Genomic DNA, 17,756 nt, shown 5'->3' on the forward strand with positions numbered 1-17,756 from the left:
TCCTGCTTGGGTGGGGAATGCTCCCTGGTTGCTGGCTTTGCTCCTGAGGCTGCACCTTCTGCTTGGGTAGAGGTCACGGATGTCACTGCTGGAGCATCTTACGAGGAGCGGCTGAGGGAACAGGGGTTGTTCAGCCTAGAGAAAGGGGAAGCTGAGAGGAGACCTCGTCACCCTGCCTGACAGGAGGGTGCAGCGAGGTGGGAGTTGGCCTCTTCTCCCAAATGACAGGCGACAAAACAAGAGGGGATGACCTCAAGCTGCACCAGGAGAGGTTCAGATTGGACAACAGGTAAAATTTCTTTCCTGAAAGAGTGAAGAATCGGACCAGGCTGCACAGGGTGGTCTTGGAGCTTCCATCCCTGGAGCTGTTCAGACCCCACATAGATGTGGCTCTCCTGGACATGGTTCAGCTGGCACTGAGCTGGATGATTGAGCCCAGCCATTCAGTTGGACAATGCTTGGGTGGAGGATCCACCTTCTGCTTGGGTGGGGAATGCACCTCCTGCTTCAGTGGGGGATGCTCCATGGCTGCTGGTTCTGCTCCTGAGAATGCACCTCCTGCTTGGGTGATGGATACACCTGCTGCTTGAGTGGGGGATGCACCTTCTGCTTGGGTGGTGGATGCTACTCCTGCTTGGGTGGGAGATGCACCTTCTGCTTCGATGGGGGTTGTTTAGCCTGGAGAAGAGGAGGCTGAGGGAGACCTCATCGCTCTCTACAACTACCTGAAAGGAGGTTGTAGAGAGCAGGGAGCTGGCCTCTTCTCCCAAGTGACAAGGGACAGGACAAGAGGGAATGGCCTCAAGCTCCACCAGGGGAGGTTTAGGCTGGACATTAGGAAAATTTTCTTCACAGAAAGGATCATTGGGCACTGGCAGAGGCTGCCCAGGGAGGTGGTTGATTCACCTTCCCTGGAGGGGTTTAAGGCACGGGTAGACGAGGTGCTGAGGGTCATGGGTTAGTGATTGATGGGAACGGTTGGACTCGATGATCCGGTGGGTCTTTTCCAGCCTGGTGATTCTATCATTCTATGCCCCTCCTGCTCGGGTGGAGGATGCTCCAACAGGTCTCCACCCGAGCCCTTCCTCCGCCCATCCCTCCCGCTCCCCGCGGCCCCTCCCCGGGGCGGTCCCGCCGCTGCGCGCTGTGTGCTGGAATGCGCTCGGCCCCCCCCACTTCCCCCTCCTCCTCCTCCTCCGCCGCCGCCGCCCCCCCCCTCCCCCGCCCCGCAGCACCAGCAGCAGCACCAGCAGCAGCCGCGCGGCCGGGCGGCCTCGCGCCGCGGGTGAGGGGTAGGGGAGGGGGGGTGGGGAAAGGACGGCGGGCGGAGGGATACGATACGGCGAGGTGCGGCACGCGCGCGCGCCCGCCCGCCCGCCCGCCAGGCGCTGTCCAGGGCTGATCGGGCGGCGCGGGGGAAGCGGGGTGTGTGCGAAGCGGGGTGCGGGTGCGGGGACGGGGGCGCGGAAGGATCAGCACCACGGCCAAGGGGCCGCGGCGGCGCGCGCCCCGCCGGAAGCCAACGCCGCGCGCGGCCCCGCCCGGAACCGCGGCCCTTCAGCCGGTACCGGGCCCGGTGCGTCCTACCCGCCCCCAACCTCGATCCTTGCGGCCCGGCCCGCCGGGGAGGAGGAGGAGGAGAACGAGGCGTCGCCCTCCCGTTGCCCGCCGGGCTTCCCCCCCCTCTACCTTTGTGTGGGCCGGCAGAAAATGGCCGCGTGCCCGGCTGGGAGGGCGGCGGGGGCCCGGCCCGGCCCGGCGGGTGCGGGGCAGGGGGAAAGCGGCAACCGGGCCGCGCCCCCCTCCCCCTCCTCTTTTGTTGGGCCCCGAGGAGTCCAGCTTCCCATCCCCTTTTTGTTGGGCCCCGGGGAGTCCAGCTTCCCATCCCCTTCCCCATCCCCTTCCCCTTCCCTTCCTCGGGACTCCCACCCCCACCGGGCCACGGTTTGGGCCTCCAGTGTTACCTGGGAGTGGAAGGAGGCGTCAAGCTCGAGTGGTTACAGGTGTTTTCTTTTCTCTTCCAACAGAATTGCTACCATGGCAACTCAAGTTCTGGGACAGTCCGGTGGGAGCGGCCTCTTTCCCGGCGGTGCTAATATCGGTATGGCATTGTCCAATGACATGTATGACTTGCACGACCTCTCTAAAGCCGAGCTGGCGGCTCCTCAGCTTATTATGTTGGCAAATGTGGCCTTGACGGGAGAAGTCAACGGCAACTGCTGCGATTACCTGGTTGGAGAAGAGAGGCAAATGGCAGAGCTGACGACGGTGGGGGACAGCAACTTCTCAGACAGCGATGGAGAAGGTATGGAAGATACTCAGGCTGTGGAGAGTGACCACGAGGCACCTGAAAATACGGAATTGAACTCTCTGGAGGGTCCTGGTGAGGAAACTCGAGGGGCAGCTGCTCGCTCCCCTGCTAAGACTCCCAATATGGATAAAGACGTCTCATTGGAAGCACCAGGTACTCCAGAAAGCGCAGAGGACAAAAGTAAGAGCTTGAAGAGCAAGCCATTTCGTTGCAAGCCTTGCCAGTACGAGGCAGAGTCTGAAGAGGAGTTTGTGCATCATATCAGGGTTCACAGCGCTAAGAAATTCTTCGTGGAAGAAAATGCAGAAAAGCAAGCCCAGGTGAAGGAGTCTGATGCTTGCACTGCAGAAGAGGTGGATTTTTCTAAGGGCCCAATTCGTTGTGATCGTTGTGGCTATAACACTAACAGATATGATCACTATCTGGCTCACTTGAAGCACCACAACAAAGCAGGGGAAAACGAGAGAGTCTACAAGTGTACCATATGCACTTATACTACTGTCAGTGAATATCACTGGAAGAAACACCTAAGAAATCATTTTCCCAGGAAAGTGTATACCTGCTCACAATGCTCCTATTTTTCAGACAGGAAGAACAATTATATTCAACATATTAGAACTCACACAGGTAAGTCTTTCATCCTTTTTGATTTAAGTGTGGTGAGGCTACTGGGAAACTGTGATGAATTAAGCAAGCCAGAAGTCTTCTGTTTGCAGAGTTCGATCCACCCCAGTAAAGCTCTGCGCTCACTCGTCGTGGTGCTGCCAAGGCTGTAGCCTCGTGGAAGTGTGGATCTGTCTGCAGAGATCCAGTCTGCAGACCTAGAAGACAGAAAATTTCTTTGTGACAGGGGCCCAAGAGGAGATGAAGAATGTGATGTTTAGTAATTCTAAGCTAATTTTTGAAGAGAACATGTCAAAGTGTGTCTGTGCTGATTATCAGCGTCTGCAGCACAAAACCCTGAGGTGCTGTAAAAACAAAACAAGCAGGTTGACAAAAGGTGCCTAAATCACATAAGTAGTTTTGAAAGTGGTATGTTCAGACTGTGCTGAAACTTAACTAAGCTGTAGAGAGAAGTAAGAGCTGAGAGGCACATGCAAAGGAATCCTCCAGCCTCTATGAAGTCAGAGTAAGAATCGAGTAGTGTTCCTAGTGAACTAATTCCTCTGGGTGTACAGGGGCTTCCTTTTTTCTAAGGTCTGCATCGCTGCAGTAGCCCAAAGTAGGCACATACTTCTCTTGGCCCACTGGCCTAATTTCCTTTCTTTTCATAATGAGGGTTTGTAATCTCAAGTAAAAGCCCTTGGCCCCTTTCTGTTCATACCAAGTGGAATCGGGACTATTGTGGACACCTTTGGTGCTGCTCTCCTGTGAGCTAGGAACACAGGTGATTTGGGCAACGCCTCGCCTTGTATCAGAGAGCCTCACGAGCCTCTTGCATGTTGAGTCCTGAAGTGTAGCCAGACTTGAGACTTTAAAGTCCGGGGCCAAAACCTCCAAGGGTATGTTCTAGCCACCTCTCTGCCTCACATACCAAGTTATTGTTGCTTTGCATCCTCATAATTTTGAAAGGGGTTGGGGGGGGGGTGGGGCAGGGGGACAATTCAGACCTTTTCTGCAGCTTCTCCCAAGCTTTTATTTCTACCTTCTCAAGGCTTGCTGAGGAGAGGGCAGAGTTGCTGACCATCTTCTAGTACGCTGACCTGACTCGGTTCCTCTTTATTGTAGGCTGTGCCAGCTGAGCAAAACACTGGGGAATTTCTCCTTTGAAGCTCTGTTTTGTCACAGCAGTGACATCAATGGTCTGGAGGCTTCAGTTCAGTTGTCTGCAGCTGTCTGGGAGGGGAGGGCTGGACTCCAGCGGCCATGGGACTGGGCTTGCGCTCAAGTGTGCCGAAGTTTGTGTCAGTCCGCGTGCTTTAGAACGGGTTTGGAGGGTCTGCTGGAAATTTTGGTAGGTGAAGACATATTCTTCTTTAAACAATAGCCCTGTTGTTCACTGGATACCGTAAGTTTAAAGTCAACCCTGTCTAAATATTTTTTCCTAAACAAGTAAACAAAGGTTATTGTGAGAGGTGTGAGGAAAATGGTGTGGTTTATCCTCCAGTTGGTTTCCTTTGTGTGTGTTGTGGGAAATAACAGGAAAGAGACCAGGTAAAAATCACAGAATAATGGGAGAAAAACTAAATGAATCATCCGGGGAACTCATGGCCAAATGTGAGCCCATGCTGTGGTGCCTGTCTGTTTTACATTTGTCTCGACTTTAAATTCGTCTGTGCTCATGTTTGTACATGACGTTAGGTCCCCCCTCTGATCTCTGAAAGCTGTTGTTGAGTTTTGCAGGAACTAACTGTGAAAACATGTTTGCTGAGGAAGCGCTCTATTATGGCTGCGTTTGACTGATTTACCAGTGAACTTCATTAAAATACTTTAAAAAACCAGCATGTTAAGGATGTAGGATATTGTCCAGTTCCCCTTTTCAATCAAGGTTTCCGGTTCATGGTTTGCCATGTATTTTCATTATTATTCATTATTAATATTTCATTATTAAGCTGAAATAAGTGATTGTAATTAATTTCAGCATTTTTTAGTTCACTCTGGTATTTGTTTCTTTGCTAGTTCTTACCTAAATGTGAAGATCTTTCAGCCAGTTCTCACTTGATAAAAATCTTTCAAATATGTTTGTAAACTCATTTAGGAATGTGCCTTGTTTCCAGTAGCATTGATTTTGTGGGGGAGAGTGTTAAAACTAAGGGAAGGGTATTAGAAGGTAAACAAGCTACTGGCAGGTGTCTTTATACACCAGGCTAAAAGTTTCTTCTGCTATTATTGTGTTATCAATTGCCTTAAAAAAAACCACAAACAAAACCGCTAAACAAAAAAAAACCCAACCAACCACTCCCGCACCCAAAAAAAAACCAGAAAAAAATCCACATTATAGTCTTATAAGATTTCCAGACTGTTGACATAACAGTATTGAATTAAATGAAAACTGTCTAAATAGTAGTAGAATACCATTGGAATATAGTTTTCATTTGAAACTTAAGAAAAATATTTCTTGGGAAAAAAGATGAGAGGGAGATATATGTAGATAAATATATATATACTGCATTTTCTTCCTATTTTATGGGTTCAGAAAATTAAGAAGGAAGTTGGAATTGTTTGTTTCTTTAGTTTTCTGATTGCTGATAGGTTAAAAATATTTGCGTAGATACTTTTTTCTCTTTCTTGTTTTTTGTGTGGGAAAATGCCTCCTTGCAGATAATTGGATTCTGCTGTGTGTGAGCCATCCAGTTTTCTGAAGCACCGACTCTACAGAGTGCAGTTTCACAGGATCAAATGCTCTGCTGCTGCTGGAGAAAGGCGATCTGGGTTTTTTCTTCCCCACATCCTGGGACTGGTTGATTCATCTCACTAAAATGGCAGTAAAATATTCTTTTCCTCTTTCCCGTGTTGGTTTTCTGCTGACTAGTGAAATGAATCACAGAATCACTAGGTTGGAAAAGACCCACAGGATCATCGAGTCCAACCATTCCTATCAACTTGCTAAGGATACATACAAATGCCAGAGCCCATGGCCAGGAGCAGGGGCAGGAGCTTCATACTAGCAGCTTGCATGGTGGGGGAAATACCAGTTGTCTGCATGTTTGGGGACCACTGGAAGGCCGCAGAGGTTATCTGCTTGCCTGCTGCTTGCATCTGCTTTGGAAAGCAGGTGTCCGTGAACCCGCTCTGCCCTGGAAGGTACCTTGCAGCTTGTGACAGTGCTTGTTTTTGACTTGATTCATCCCATCAGCTATCCACGCTGCTGATGCTGGAACTACACTACAATGCAGCCTCGTTCTCCATTTTTTTACATTTTACTTGCTAGAAGCGATTTCTAGAAAGCTTAATTGAAAATCATCTGCAGGGCTATGTAAATAAGACGCGTACTTCTGGCAGTCCCAGTGTTCAGTGCCTCGCTCTGGGCTGGCGTTTTCTTAACATTTTGGTTGTCGTAGGAGATCTTGCTTGCTTGCCACTGTGGTTGAAGTTTGGTGGAAGCAGTTTTGTTTCAAACAGACAAAACTTTTAATGGTACTAGAAGAAAAGCGGTATAAAGAGATCATCTTAAACTTGTAGGTCTGCGTGTTCATTTGCATAACGTTAAGTGCCTGTTTAAGCTTTTGCTGGGTCAGGACTTATTCTTTAGGTGTCTTGTGGAGAGGGTTTTTTGTTGGCTTGTTTGCATATAATGAGCCTGGAAAATTACAATAAAAATCCTTTGGGCAACAGCGTTTTATGAAACAGCCCATACAATGCAAAAACAGTCAGGCATTCAATTCTCAAGTGGCAATAACACATTTAAATTGGTTGTGTTCATCATACTCTAAATCTAGTACTTTTTTTTTTGCCGTGCCTATGTAAAACACCTGAAAGAAAGCATTTTCCATATTCGTACGTTGAAGGTAACTTTAAGGATGTGAAACTTCAGGTAATGGGAAGAAGACTGAATATTCTGAATGTTACTGAATATTCTAGGACCTTTGGCCACATATTTTCAGACAGTGAGGAGTCATTTGAAAAAAAGCCCATTTCTTTATAACAAAGGCCTAGCTTTCTGTTGTAGATGACTTAATCTTATTGTGTATATTGCACCAATCTCCTCCCACGTTTTAACTGGAGAGGGAGGAGGGGTATGGTTGTTAGGGTGAATTTACCTTTAAACTGCTGATCTAATCAGGAACCGTAGTCTGTTCCAGGGAAGGAAGAAGTGCGGGATTACTCTGCATTACAAAGACTACTCATAGGCTGTTTTGGCAAAGGCCTGCGGTGGAGTGGCAGGTCACATACTGGCAGGTGATGATCTTTGCTGCTGCAGACAGAGCTGTGCCTCTGAAAGCCAGCAAATAGCCTGTATGCAGGGTCTTTGCTGATGTCCAGGGCTCAGCGATTGGGAGAGGGCCTTGGCTGCATGCTTCAACTGATGTAGCAAATGGTGTAGTGTAATTCTGACAATGACTGGAATAAATATTGCAACCAATAACTTTTCCTTTCTTAATTTGGCTGACCTCTTCTGTTGGTGTAATCCACGCTGGGCTAAAAAGTGTTTTTACAGCTTGTAGTGGAGACAAGGCAGCCTAGATCTCTCAGCTATGTAGCAGTTTGGGGCAGATAGCCCTGCTCCTTATCTGGATATGCCTAACAGATGTTAATTCTAAAACTGTCTGCCTTTATTTGGGGCTTGTCTTCACTTGAAAAGGGTTTTCAAGGATCATTGTACTGCTAGTTAGACAAGCTAACTGTCCCTTGTGGAGGCCTAATTTATGGCAGGTTAGTTTCCATTAGTTCTCCAGAAACAATAAGTCTGCAAGCAGAGGGGTGTGAGTATTCCAAATAAATGTTGCTGCTGCACTTGAGCTTTTGCTAGCAGCGTAGTTTTGCTGAGCAGAGCATTGTGCTTTACTACACTCCGAGCTAATTTCACTCTACCAATAAAACTTTGGAAGTAGAGACTCGGTCTCTATCTGTGCTTGTGTCTGCACTGAATGGCTGGTTGGTTCCCGTCGTAATCCAAAGTATATGCAGGGGTTTCAGGTAAGGTGTTATGTGAAGCAAGAACATTTCTGGATTCATACAGGGTCTGTATCTCTTGTGCACGTTTTGAGTGCTGGGAGAAAATACTGTAGGAAGGTCAGTGCTGGTGGCTTAGAGCTTCTTAAAGGTGGCTCTCCTCATCACCTTTTGCCTGAGGTTACGTTTGACTCCATATGGGCATGAGGATGTTTCTCTCTCGTATTCTGCCCCTTCACTACCCGCATTCACAGGGCGTGACACTGGTCCAGATTGGGCGTATGCTTTTCACTTGTGGCCCTTTGCTGAGAGACATGTCCTCAAACACAGCCTGGGGATCTGTGACAGCCTCACGTGTCTGGCTCGGTAACCAAATTTGGAAATCAGCTGTATTTCAGTAACTAATTTGCTGTTTGGTTTTTTTTTTTTTGCAGGGGAGCGACCCTATCAATGTGCTATGTGTCCTTATTCCAGCTCTCAGAAGACCCATTTAACCAGGCACATGCGCACCCACTCAGGTTGGTAAGCGGGGAGCAGCAGCAGTACTCGGGAAAAGGGGGTGGCTCACAGGCTCACAGCGTGGTTGAGGAGGTTGAGGGGACCTTTGGAGGTCCTCTGGTTCAGCCCCCCTGCTCAAGCAGGGCCATTTACTGCAGGCTGCCCATTTTTGTGTGAGATGTCGTCTCAACCAGCACAGCCTGAGCTGTGGCTCTTATTTTAACAGGGAAGGTTGTCTTTACCTGCTGAGGAAATGCTGAGTCGTGAATAAAAATGATAACAGGGGATTATCTTTTTCTTTCCCTTTTATTCTCCAGGATGAATTCTGAGTTCATGGGGCTGCTGTAGTAATCCTAGTAATCTGGTAGCGAGTACAACATTGTGATGATACAGGAGCAGATTCTTGTCTTCTCTGTGCTGCTGTAACTCACTTCAAATCAATGAAGCTGCGAAAATTTTGAGCAGTTGGGCGTCTCCCCTGTGATGTCTGCTCTCGTCTCAGCCAGGGCTTCTGGGGGAACCCTTAGCTTTCCCTTAGCGTTGCAGAAGGATGCAAAATAGCTTCTGCTTATGGCAAGGAGATATAGAGGAGAAAAGAGCAAACTCAGAGGGTGTTCACCAGTCACTTGGATGCGTGGCACTAAAAGCGAAATCAGCAATTTTCTCAAACCTACATTTCTCTTCACTGGTCATAATCTGTGGTGTTACAAGCATCTCCTGCTCTATTTTTCTTGCAGATTTCTCTCTTTTTTTTTTTTTTTAATTGAATTAGTAGCATCTTTGTGAGTTTTACCAGCAGACATGCTAGTCACAAGCACAGTTGTCCTTTGTGAGCCTCCTAGGGGAGTTCAGGTTGATCTCTGGCTGTGCTTTTGGTTTGCTAATATCTGAATTGACCACACCTAGATGAATTCCTACCCATAGCAAACAGTTGTGAAAGTTTTGTTTCAGTTTCAATAGATGAGGCTTTTAATTGAAACCAGAAGGCAGGCAGTTTTAACTGTAGTGAGGGGGCTGGGGGTAGGACCCAAATAGCCAGCTTTAAAATGACAGATGTGCCAGTATTTTGGTTTGAGAATTTTGTGAATGAAGTATTTTGCCTCCAGAAACAAAAATCATTTTTGGCTGAATGCCTGGGCTAAATGTGAATTTGCAAATGGTTTGGTCAATACTGATCTTGGAAAGCATTTAGTGAACATCTTTCTTACCCTTTTTGTGCGCAAGGAAGTCTCAAATCTGAGGGAGATGAGGAGTGGGACCTGCCCTTAGCTTTTAAAGGTCTGGGAAGGAGGGCGTGAGCTGTGCTGGCAGAAGTGGGAGTGCACATGGGACTCTTGCTATCTATCAAGAGTCTTTTATTAATAGCTTGCATAACTTCTGTTGCATGTCTTGCTGCATCGCCCAGGCAGATGAACTTTTTCTGTGGCATTTTCTGGACTCTTGCAGTTCACAGCTGTATTCTTAGCCGTCTTGGTACGGGTCCTTTCCACTTGGGCATCAAAATCCCTAGGTTTAGTAGAGGTGGTGGACACAAACTTCACGTACAACCTTTGAGTTACCTTCTCGCAACCGCTTTGTGTAGGTAGAACAGCTTGTTCAGGTGCTTGTAAGAGAGAGGCTGTTCTCGTCCTCACTCAGTGTAACATGGAACTGTTTCTTGAAGTGTAGGTGATAAAGGCCCATACTTGTGAGAAGGATGGCTATGAAGCACGTCAAGCTTCAGCTTGTGGAAAACGTCACCAGAAAGTGGGGGGGGGAAAGGAAGGAATGAAAGAAAGAAAGAAAGAAAGAATATAGGCTGAAGGTGATAGGGAGTCAAAGTAACCCTTGTTTGAATAATAGAAATGCTGCAGGCAAACATGAAGTGGTCTAGACAAGTTTCCCCGTCCTTCCTGCCAGGGAGGCAGCACAGCCTTTTATGAAGTTTGTGAGGGTATTGCCGATCATCCATGTGGCCAGGAGACGGACACCACAGTGACTTCATCTTCCCTGCTGGCTGCTCTGGTCTCCTGAGTTATGTGGCAGAGGAGCAGCATGAGTAATGGGCAGTGTTAGGATAGCAGGCTACAGGGATGGGAGAAATACCATTGTACTGTGAGCAGAAGGGACTGAAGTGGCACACGTTAGTTCTGTTGGTCAGTTTTGAGATGTTGCTTCAGAGCTCAGGAGCATCCCGAATTCCTCAGCTGAATTTGCACATGCACGGATGTTCTCTTAAGTATTTCTGAACTTGAGTTGGTGCACTAGAAGTGTGTTTCCTATTTGCTTTAATATATAAACAGAAAAGCACTTTGCTGCAGCAGCACGCACTAAGCAGGACGTTTCAGGAACACTTCTGTAAAAGTCATTGCAAAACTATAAGTGCAGATTTCAGTCATAACATGATGGTGTTGGACTGCATCTGGTTGGCTTGCCAAGAGCAGCTTAGAGCCAGTACGTCCTGTGTTTGAGACAGCAAAATGGATTATCAGAGGTAGAGATCTTCTGAGCGGTGTGTCCCTTTCATGCGCTTTGGGTTTTGCTAGCTTTTTTCCCCCTCATTTCCTTTTCAATGCAAACATGAAGTATGCTAAATCTGTGTAAAGTTGGACTTTTTAAAATCGTTTTGTGAAACTGCTATTCATCAAATGTTACATTTCCATTTTTCTACAATGCATTCAATGGACCAGTTGGGTATGGAATCCATTTGGTAATATTACTGTAGAGAGATCTCTGACGGTATGTATGCATAGCCAGAACCTGTGATGTTGTTACTGCTTGTTTGGTTTTGGATCCCTTTCCTCCCAACTCTTGCCCCTTCTCCCTTTTTTTTTTTTTTGTATTTTGTTCTTGGTGTCTTGTGAATGTGTTCGTGCCTTGTGGATTTCTTATGTTGACTTTACTTAATTTTAAAGGCGCATGGGTAATTTCCTTTTCTTTTTTTTTAGTTTCATATTTCTGTATCTGTATTAGTGAGAAGTGATTCCTCCCCTACCCCCTGTGCTTGATAATCACCATCGTTCCCTTCCGCCCTTCCTCCCTTAGGTGAGAAGCCATTCAAATGTGATCAGTGCAGCTATGTGGCCTCAAACCAGCATGAAGTAACTCGTCATGCAAGACAGGTTCACAACGGGCCGAAGCCTCTGACTTGCCCACACTGTGACTACAAAACAGCTGATCGCAGCAATTTTAAAAAGCACGTTGAGCTTCACGTCAATCCACGCCAGTTCCTTTGTCCTGTTTGTGATTACGCAGCATCTAAAAAATGTAACCTGCAGTATCACATCAAGTCCAGGCATCCTGATTGTTCTGACATCACCATGGATGTTTCAAAGGTGAAGCTACGGACTAAAAAGAGCGAAGCTGACTTTTCTGAAAGCATTAATGACAAAGCGGAGAAGGAGCAAATAAAAGGGGATTCAGCTGCAAAGAAAAGTGAGAAAGTTGTGAAAGTGGAGAAAAAAGATAATTTGGCAAAGGAAAAGAAGCCGATCAGCAATGTTTCTGCAGGCCAGGTGACAACCAGAAGTCGGAAATCGGCTTTAGAAAACAAGGAGGTGGATGTTAAAACTGAGAAAAATACTGAGAAAAATACCGAGAAAACATGTAAAACGAAGAAGATCAAAAGAAAGGCAGAGGCTGAAGTAACTTCCTTAAAGCAAGAGCCTGCAAATGATACCTCAGCAGTAACAAAAAAGAAAAAGAAAGTAGAAACTAAACCCAGAGACTGCCAAGAACCTCAAAAAAGTGATGCTGTACCAGAGGAGGAGTCTAAAAAGCAAAATTCTTGCCTCAAGAAAAACAGAAAAAAGAAAGCTCTGAAAAATAAGCACAGTAAGAAAAGCAGTAAACTCGATCAGGAGAAGACTGAGGATGAGGAGATGCCAGATGAGTGTCCTGTGGCGGAAGAAGATGGGTGTGTGAAGCCCGAAGCTGAGGGCAGTGACCAGAAGGAGGAAGATCCCACTGACACAGTGGGATTAAATGACAGTGGTGGCTATGCCATCAAGGGGGAGAGCACTGATCCCCAAGGAAGCTGCATACAAGAGCCAGGGCAGCTTTGTCTGCCAGCTCAGAAAGCAAACACAGGAGCTGTGGTAGAGGACCAAGAAATGCCTGCTGCAGCGGGAGAGAATGAAGACACTGTTGGTGAAAAAGAGGAGGAAAGAAAGGCGGAGAGAGGGCAAGATGCTTTCCCTGAGGAATCTTCCCATGCAGTGTCTTCTGAAAAAAGCTTGGATGAGCCCATGGATGTGGTACCAGATCTGGCACCTGAGAAGGAGCCAGAGGAAACCCATGTGGCAGAAACTGTGAGTAGTTCGGATCCAATGGACCTGACTAAGCCATGCCTGCCAGCAACAGAGCCAACAGGAGGTGCCATGCCGGCAACCATCCCCGCAGAAGGGTGTATGCAAAGTCCTAAAGTAGCTCTGGCCTTATCATCTCCGGATAACACCGCAGTGAATGAATCTCAGGAAATGGATGAGGATGAGGGCATCCACAGCCATGAGGGCAGTGACATAAGCGACAACATATCGGAAGGAAGCGATGACTCGGGGTTAAATGGCGCTCACTCTGTGCAAGAGGAAACAAGTCCAAAGGCATCACAAGGAGCTGCAGACACCATAGCAGCCAGGGAGCACTATGTGTGCATTTTTTGTGACCGCTCATTTAAAAAGGAAGGTGAATACAGTAAGCACCTCCATCGCCACTTAGTCAATGTGTATTATTTTGAGAAGGCAACAAAAGGTCAGGAGTAGAAATAGCTGTGCTTTGGGAGAACCTTCTTTTGTAAAATCTTATACAGCTTATGTACAGATATTGTAGATTTTTTATTTTAAGCATGGTTTGCTTTAGTGTCTGCCTTGGTTTGGTTTTTGGCTTTGTTTTTTCTTTTTTTAAGGTTGAAAATATTTTTGACAACTTCTTGTGTATCAGTGAACTTATTAACTATTGGACCTCTTCGTTAGAGAAGGCAGGCAGGGTGTATGAAGCTGTGTCCTGTAAAGTCAGTCTAAGCTTCTAGTCTATTAGCTCCTGCAGTTCATTTTGAAATTGAGTTTTAAGATCAAGACTGTAGCTAACAATACACAGGTTGGATGGAGCCATTGGCATTAGTTGCTTTTTTGTTCTAGCAGCCAACTCCTCCTCTCTCTTACCCCTCTTCCCTTCCCCATTTATTCTAGTTCTTGATGTGTCTTGATGTTCATAGTGTTAAACTACTTGATGTTTTTTTCTACCAGGAAGATAGGTTCTATTACATAAAAGAGCACTTTGTAAAAGAAATCAAAGTTGGCTAGCGTTGAGCAGAACTGCTTAAGGTAGTTCTGATTGTGAACATACATTTCAGATCCCCTAAGCGTCAACAGTGAGCCAAAATTTGAGAGTAGTCCTTCCAACTTTTGATTGGAGAATCTCTGTTTTGATTAATATCTTGATGACTATGATATATAATTGGCTTTGTTGTGGGGGAACAAGTTTGTTATTTTTAATTTCTGCTTTTTTTTTTTTTTGATTGTGCTTTAAGGGCTTAAAATATTGCACATTGTTTTTGATTTTTACCTATGCAGTTTAATCCTCTAGGAATAGCGCTTGTGCAGTACATGTACACTTTATATATGCATGTTTGGGTTTGTTTGTAAGTTGTTTTTCTTTTTATTTGGAAACATTCAGATTTGTTGCTTACCATGGAGACAGTTTTCTGGGATGGTTTTCTGTGATGCTCTTGACTGCAGATTTTTCTTGTTTTCCTGGGGTATTGTTAGTTGTGCATGAAGTTTATGAAATGATGAAGTGCTTGGCTATGTATCTCTGACTAGCTTTAAAATTGCATAATTCTTGAGCAAAAGGATACCAATGCAATTTCAAAATACTATTTTATAGGATTCGTTTTGTCATGGAAATGCCACCTCTGATATTTTGGATACATGTAAGGAGTCAACAGACAGGAAAATACTCACTCTCAATATAAATAGTCTGCAGGTCCTGCATGTCCAGGTGATTTTTTTTTTTTTCCTCTTTTCCTTTCTATGGTGGACAGCAGTCAAACTTCACGAGCTTAAAAAAGTAAAATAGTAGCACTGATTAGAAGTATGGTTCATCAAAAACTAACATCTCGCGCACCAAAAATAGAAATTAAGGTAAATCAACTGGTAAGCAACAAACCTGGCATTCCCAACACACTGTAGGAATTCCTGCTCTCTATTCATTCAGGCTGCATTGAATAACACCATCCTGCTTCGAGACACACGCAAGTGCTCAGGTTGTCATCTCAGGTCTATGTGCAAGAAACTTCATACTAGGAGGTTTTGATTCTAAACAGGTTTCATTTCTGGCACACACAAACTCAGAGGGGATTGCATACTTACTGCTTGTAAATGTAAACAAAATCCAGACCAGCAGGGAAAAAGCAAAACCCCCCAGTCCCATCTGTGCACTCTTCTGATGGTCTCCAGCAGCCTTTCTAGTGGGAAAGTGCATAGCGTTGAAGCTTCTCTGGTTGTCAGCTCCGAAGAAGTGAATTTGGAGGCAGTGTTATTTGGAGAGTGGAGTTGAGGAGTTCAGACAGGATTTGTCAGAGCACTTTATGGCAAATACCCTCAGTGTAAGCGCTGAAACGAACCGTGTTCTTCTGTGCACGTCCTTGCAGCATCTTCCCCTCCAAACAAACCCACTGCCTTGAATGAATAGAGAGCAGCAATGCTACATTGCTTCTGCTTTTGGGAGAGATTGGTAATAGGAGGCCAAAGATTTGAGAGGGAAGGCATCCCTCGTGGCAGAAATAAATTGTATAATGTACAGTGAGTTTTTGTTTGCTTAGATAGTGTTCAATCCTTACCTTGGCTGCGACAATCATTGGCAACTGAAGATCAAGTTGCAACTATATTTATGGTAAACATTACAAAAATAAACCTAGTTGAATTGTTTTCCTAAACAACTGGTTGTAATAGTCTTAGATGTATAATTTTTCCTTCATAATAGTGTTTCTTCTATATATAATTGTTGCCACCATTCATGAGCGATGTGAGTAGATGCTGGGAATTCCGGTACTGTGTAGAGGTTTTATAGCTCCGTTTATATCCTTGCAAAGAGCCTTTGCCATCTTGTGAGAGACTTCAAGGACTTCAGCTATATTCAAATAAACTCGTGGGCTGGCCTGATAATTTTTCTGGTTTGTCTATAAATTAAAGTAATGGTATTGACTGACTTAAAATCTCTCTCTATGAGATAAAAAAACAAAGATGTGGTTCTCTGAGATACTCTGCTGCATGTTTTTGGGAAGTACTCAAGGTTTCTGTGCTTGATCTGGCAAGAACTCTTTGAAGATGAGAGTTGGCTCCTGTTCAGCAGTGTTTCTTACCACGAGATTAGAAACTGAAAATAAGTTATTAACATATTAAGAAGAAAAATTGATTCTTTCTGAGACCCATCAACCTGAAATACCTAATGCTGGTGCAGAACTGTGTTGGAATTCTCCGCTTGCTTAAGACCAAGGTTTGGGAGGATGTTATGGTAAAGCAGCAAGGATGTAATGCATTACATGTACCTAAAATGTTAGACATTGCTAATCTTGAGTATTTGAGGGGTGTTGCAGTTCAGGTAATCCACTGTATACGGTGGTCTTACATTGCTGTATCTCCCTTTAAAAAAATGCCTTTTTTTCGGTCTTTTTCAATATTCTTAAATTATTTTGTGTTGGTTTTGCCAATGCTAGTGTTTCTGTGTTTCTTGACAATAATACCTGTACAAGTATTCAACCTCTGTGTGGTTGGAGGGATCAGCACAGCAATACCCCTGCGCTGCCAGCGCTTCGTTGAGCAACGTGGAGTTTTGGGCTTTTGCTGGGTGAATCTGTACACTCAAATTAACTGCCCTGAGAAATGATCTAGGAGTGGGTAGCTAGGCGTTAATAATAATCCTTGGTATTATAATTGCTGTTTATGGATTTTGGTGATCTAGGCTGAAACTTTAGTTGTTTAAAGAAGAATGTTTAACAACTGACAGGCCAGTTAAGATATGATAATGTCATTGATTTCAACAATTTAATTGACTTCAACAGGTTTAATGTAGCTGAAAGGTATTAAATCAAATTCAAGAGTTTTCTTGAATGTCAGTTGTGTTAGATATGTGGCATGCATATGATATTAACAGAATCCAAATAGCTGATGGAATTGTTTTATGTGTACATATATTTTCCCCCCTCTAAAATTACACTAGATAACAAACTTTTGTAAGCTGGCATGGAACATGTTTATGATGTTTAGTTGCACCATGTTTGATGCTTTTACAGTGCAATACTTGTATTCTCTGAATTAAACCAAAGGTAATTTTTTTTTCATGCTCTCTCTACTGTAGTGCATGACAGACTTTTCTACATTTGTACTAGATGTAAAACAAGCCAGATCGTACATCCTGTTTTTACCTGAAACATGTATAAGAAGTCTTTTGTCCAAAATGTAGTATAAAGTTAAACTAAATTGCATTATATTAACCCTTACAAGTGTATTTTCCTAAGCATAGTTATGATTAAATAAACTTTATTAAGGAACTTGCAGCTTCTCTCTCCCACTTTTTAAGAGCAATGAAAGGCGTTTGTAACTAAAGGCAGGAGCAGTGCAAGCAGCGTTGACAAAGCTCTTCAAGACCTCAAGCCAGCCTGGTCTAGGGGTGCCAGTACATAGGTGTGTGCACACACAGACTTGACTGGAGACAGGGACCGCAGCTCCAGAAACACCTTTTTTCTTCCATTTCAACATTTCCCCATCTTCTTCAATGAGGGCAGGGCACAAGGTGGGAGATGCACGCGTGCAGATGAGGCTCAGACTGGACCCGTTTGTGACTTGGCAGGACAGGCCCCCAGTGGGCGTGAATTGCATACTCCCCACTGTGTGAGAAGAGATGCTGCTTTAGGAAAGCTGCAACTTTTCAATTTGAGTTTCAGAGGTAATGCAGGCGGCAGTTCCTTCCTAGTTCCAAAAGAGTCTCTGGTGCTGTCTCATTTGGGGAATTAACAGAGATTTATAAAAACGAGGTCACCCATCATCCCTGTAGATATGATATGGTCTGTATATATGCTGAAAATGTCTTGAAGGCTTTGGAGCTCCACATAGCCTGCAAGGGAGCCTTTCAATGTCTCTGCTAACCTGGCCCTTTTTGAAAACCTGAGCTGGATAAGCCCATGGTGCTAACCTGCCTTCTAGGGCTTGGTCATTCTTGCCTCCTACAGACACAGAACGACTCTGATTTGCCAAGGGATCAAGGAAACAACATTTGTTGAACTTGTGGGGAAAGCTGCATGTGCAGCTGCTGCAGCTTCGAACAATTTGGAACACACTAGAAGGATAAGAAGTGACCTTTTTGTCTTTAAATTGTTTTCTCATAAGCAATGCCCCCCTCCTTGGAGTTTGTCAGTAAG

At 45.2% G+C, this 17,756-nt stretch overlaps 1 protein-coding gene across 2 annotated transcripts; it reads left to right on the forward strand.

Moving 5' to 3' along the window:
• The first annotated feature begins 1,185 nt into the window (after window positions 1-1,185).
• REST (RE1 silencing transcription factor) lies at window positions 1,186-16,889 on the forward strand. Of its 2 annotated transcripts, none has more exons than XM_069855358.1 (4): window positions 1,186-1,285; window positions 2,028-2,938; window positions 8,299-8,382; window positions 11,387-16,889. In XM_069855358.1, exons 2-4 carry the CDS (start codon window positions 2,038-2,040, stop codon window positions 13,099-13,101), a joined length of 2,700 nt encoding a protein of 899 aa, XP_069711459.1. In that variant the 5' UTR covers window positions 1,186-1,285; window positions 2,028-2,037; the 3' UTR covers window positions 13,102-16,889. The 2 variants fall into 2 exon arrangements, with proteins under 2 accessions (XP_069711459.1, XP_069711458.1); XM_069855357.1 differs by lacking the exon at window positions 1,186-1,285 and adding an exon at window positions 1,539-1,564.
• Window positions 16,890-17,756: the final 867 nt, after the last annotated feature.

This window comes from Phaenicophaeus curvirostris, chromosome 4, assembly GCF_032191515.1.
Source record: "Phaenicophaeus curvirostris isolate KB17595 chromosome 4, BPBGC_Pcur_1.0, whole genome shotgun sequence".
In the NCBI taxonomy this organism is placed as follows: domain Eukaryota; kingdom Metazoa; phylum Chordata; class Aves; order Cuculiformes; family Cuculidae; genus Phaenicophaeus; species Phaenicophaeus curvirostris.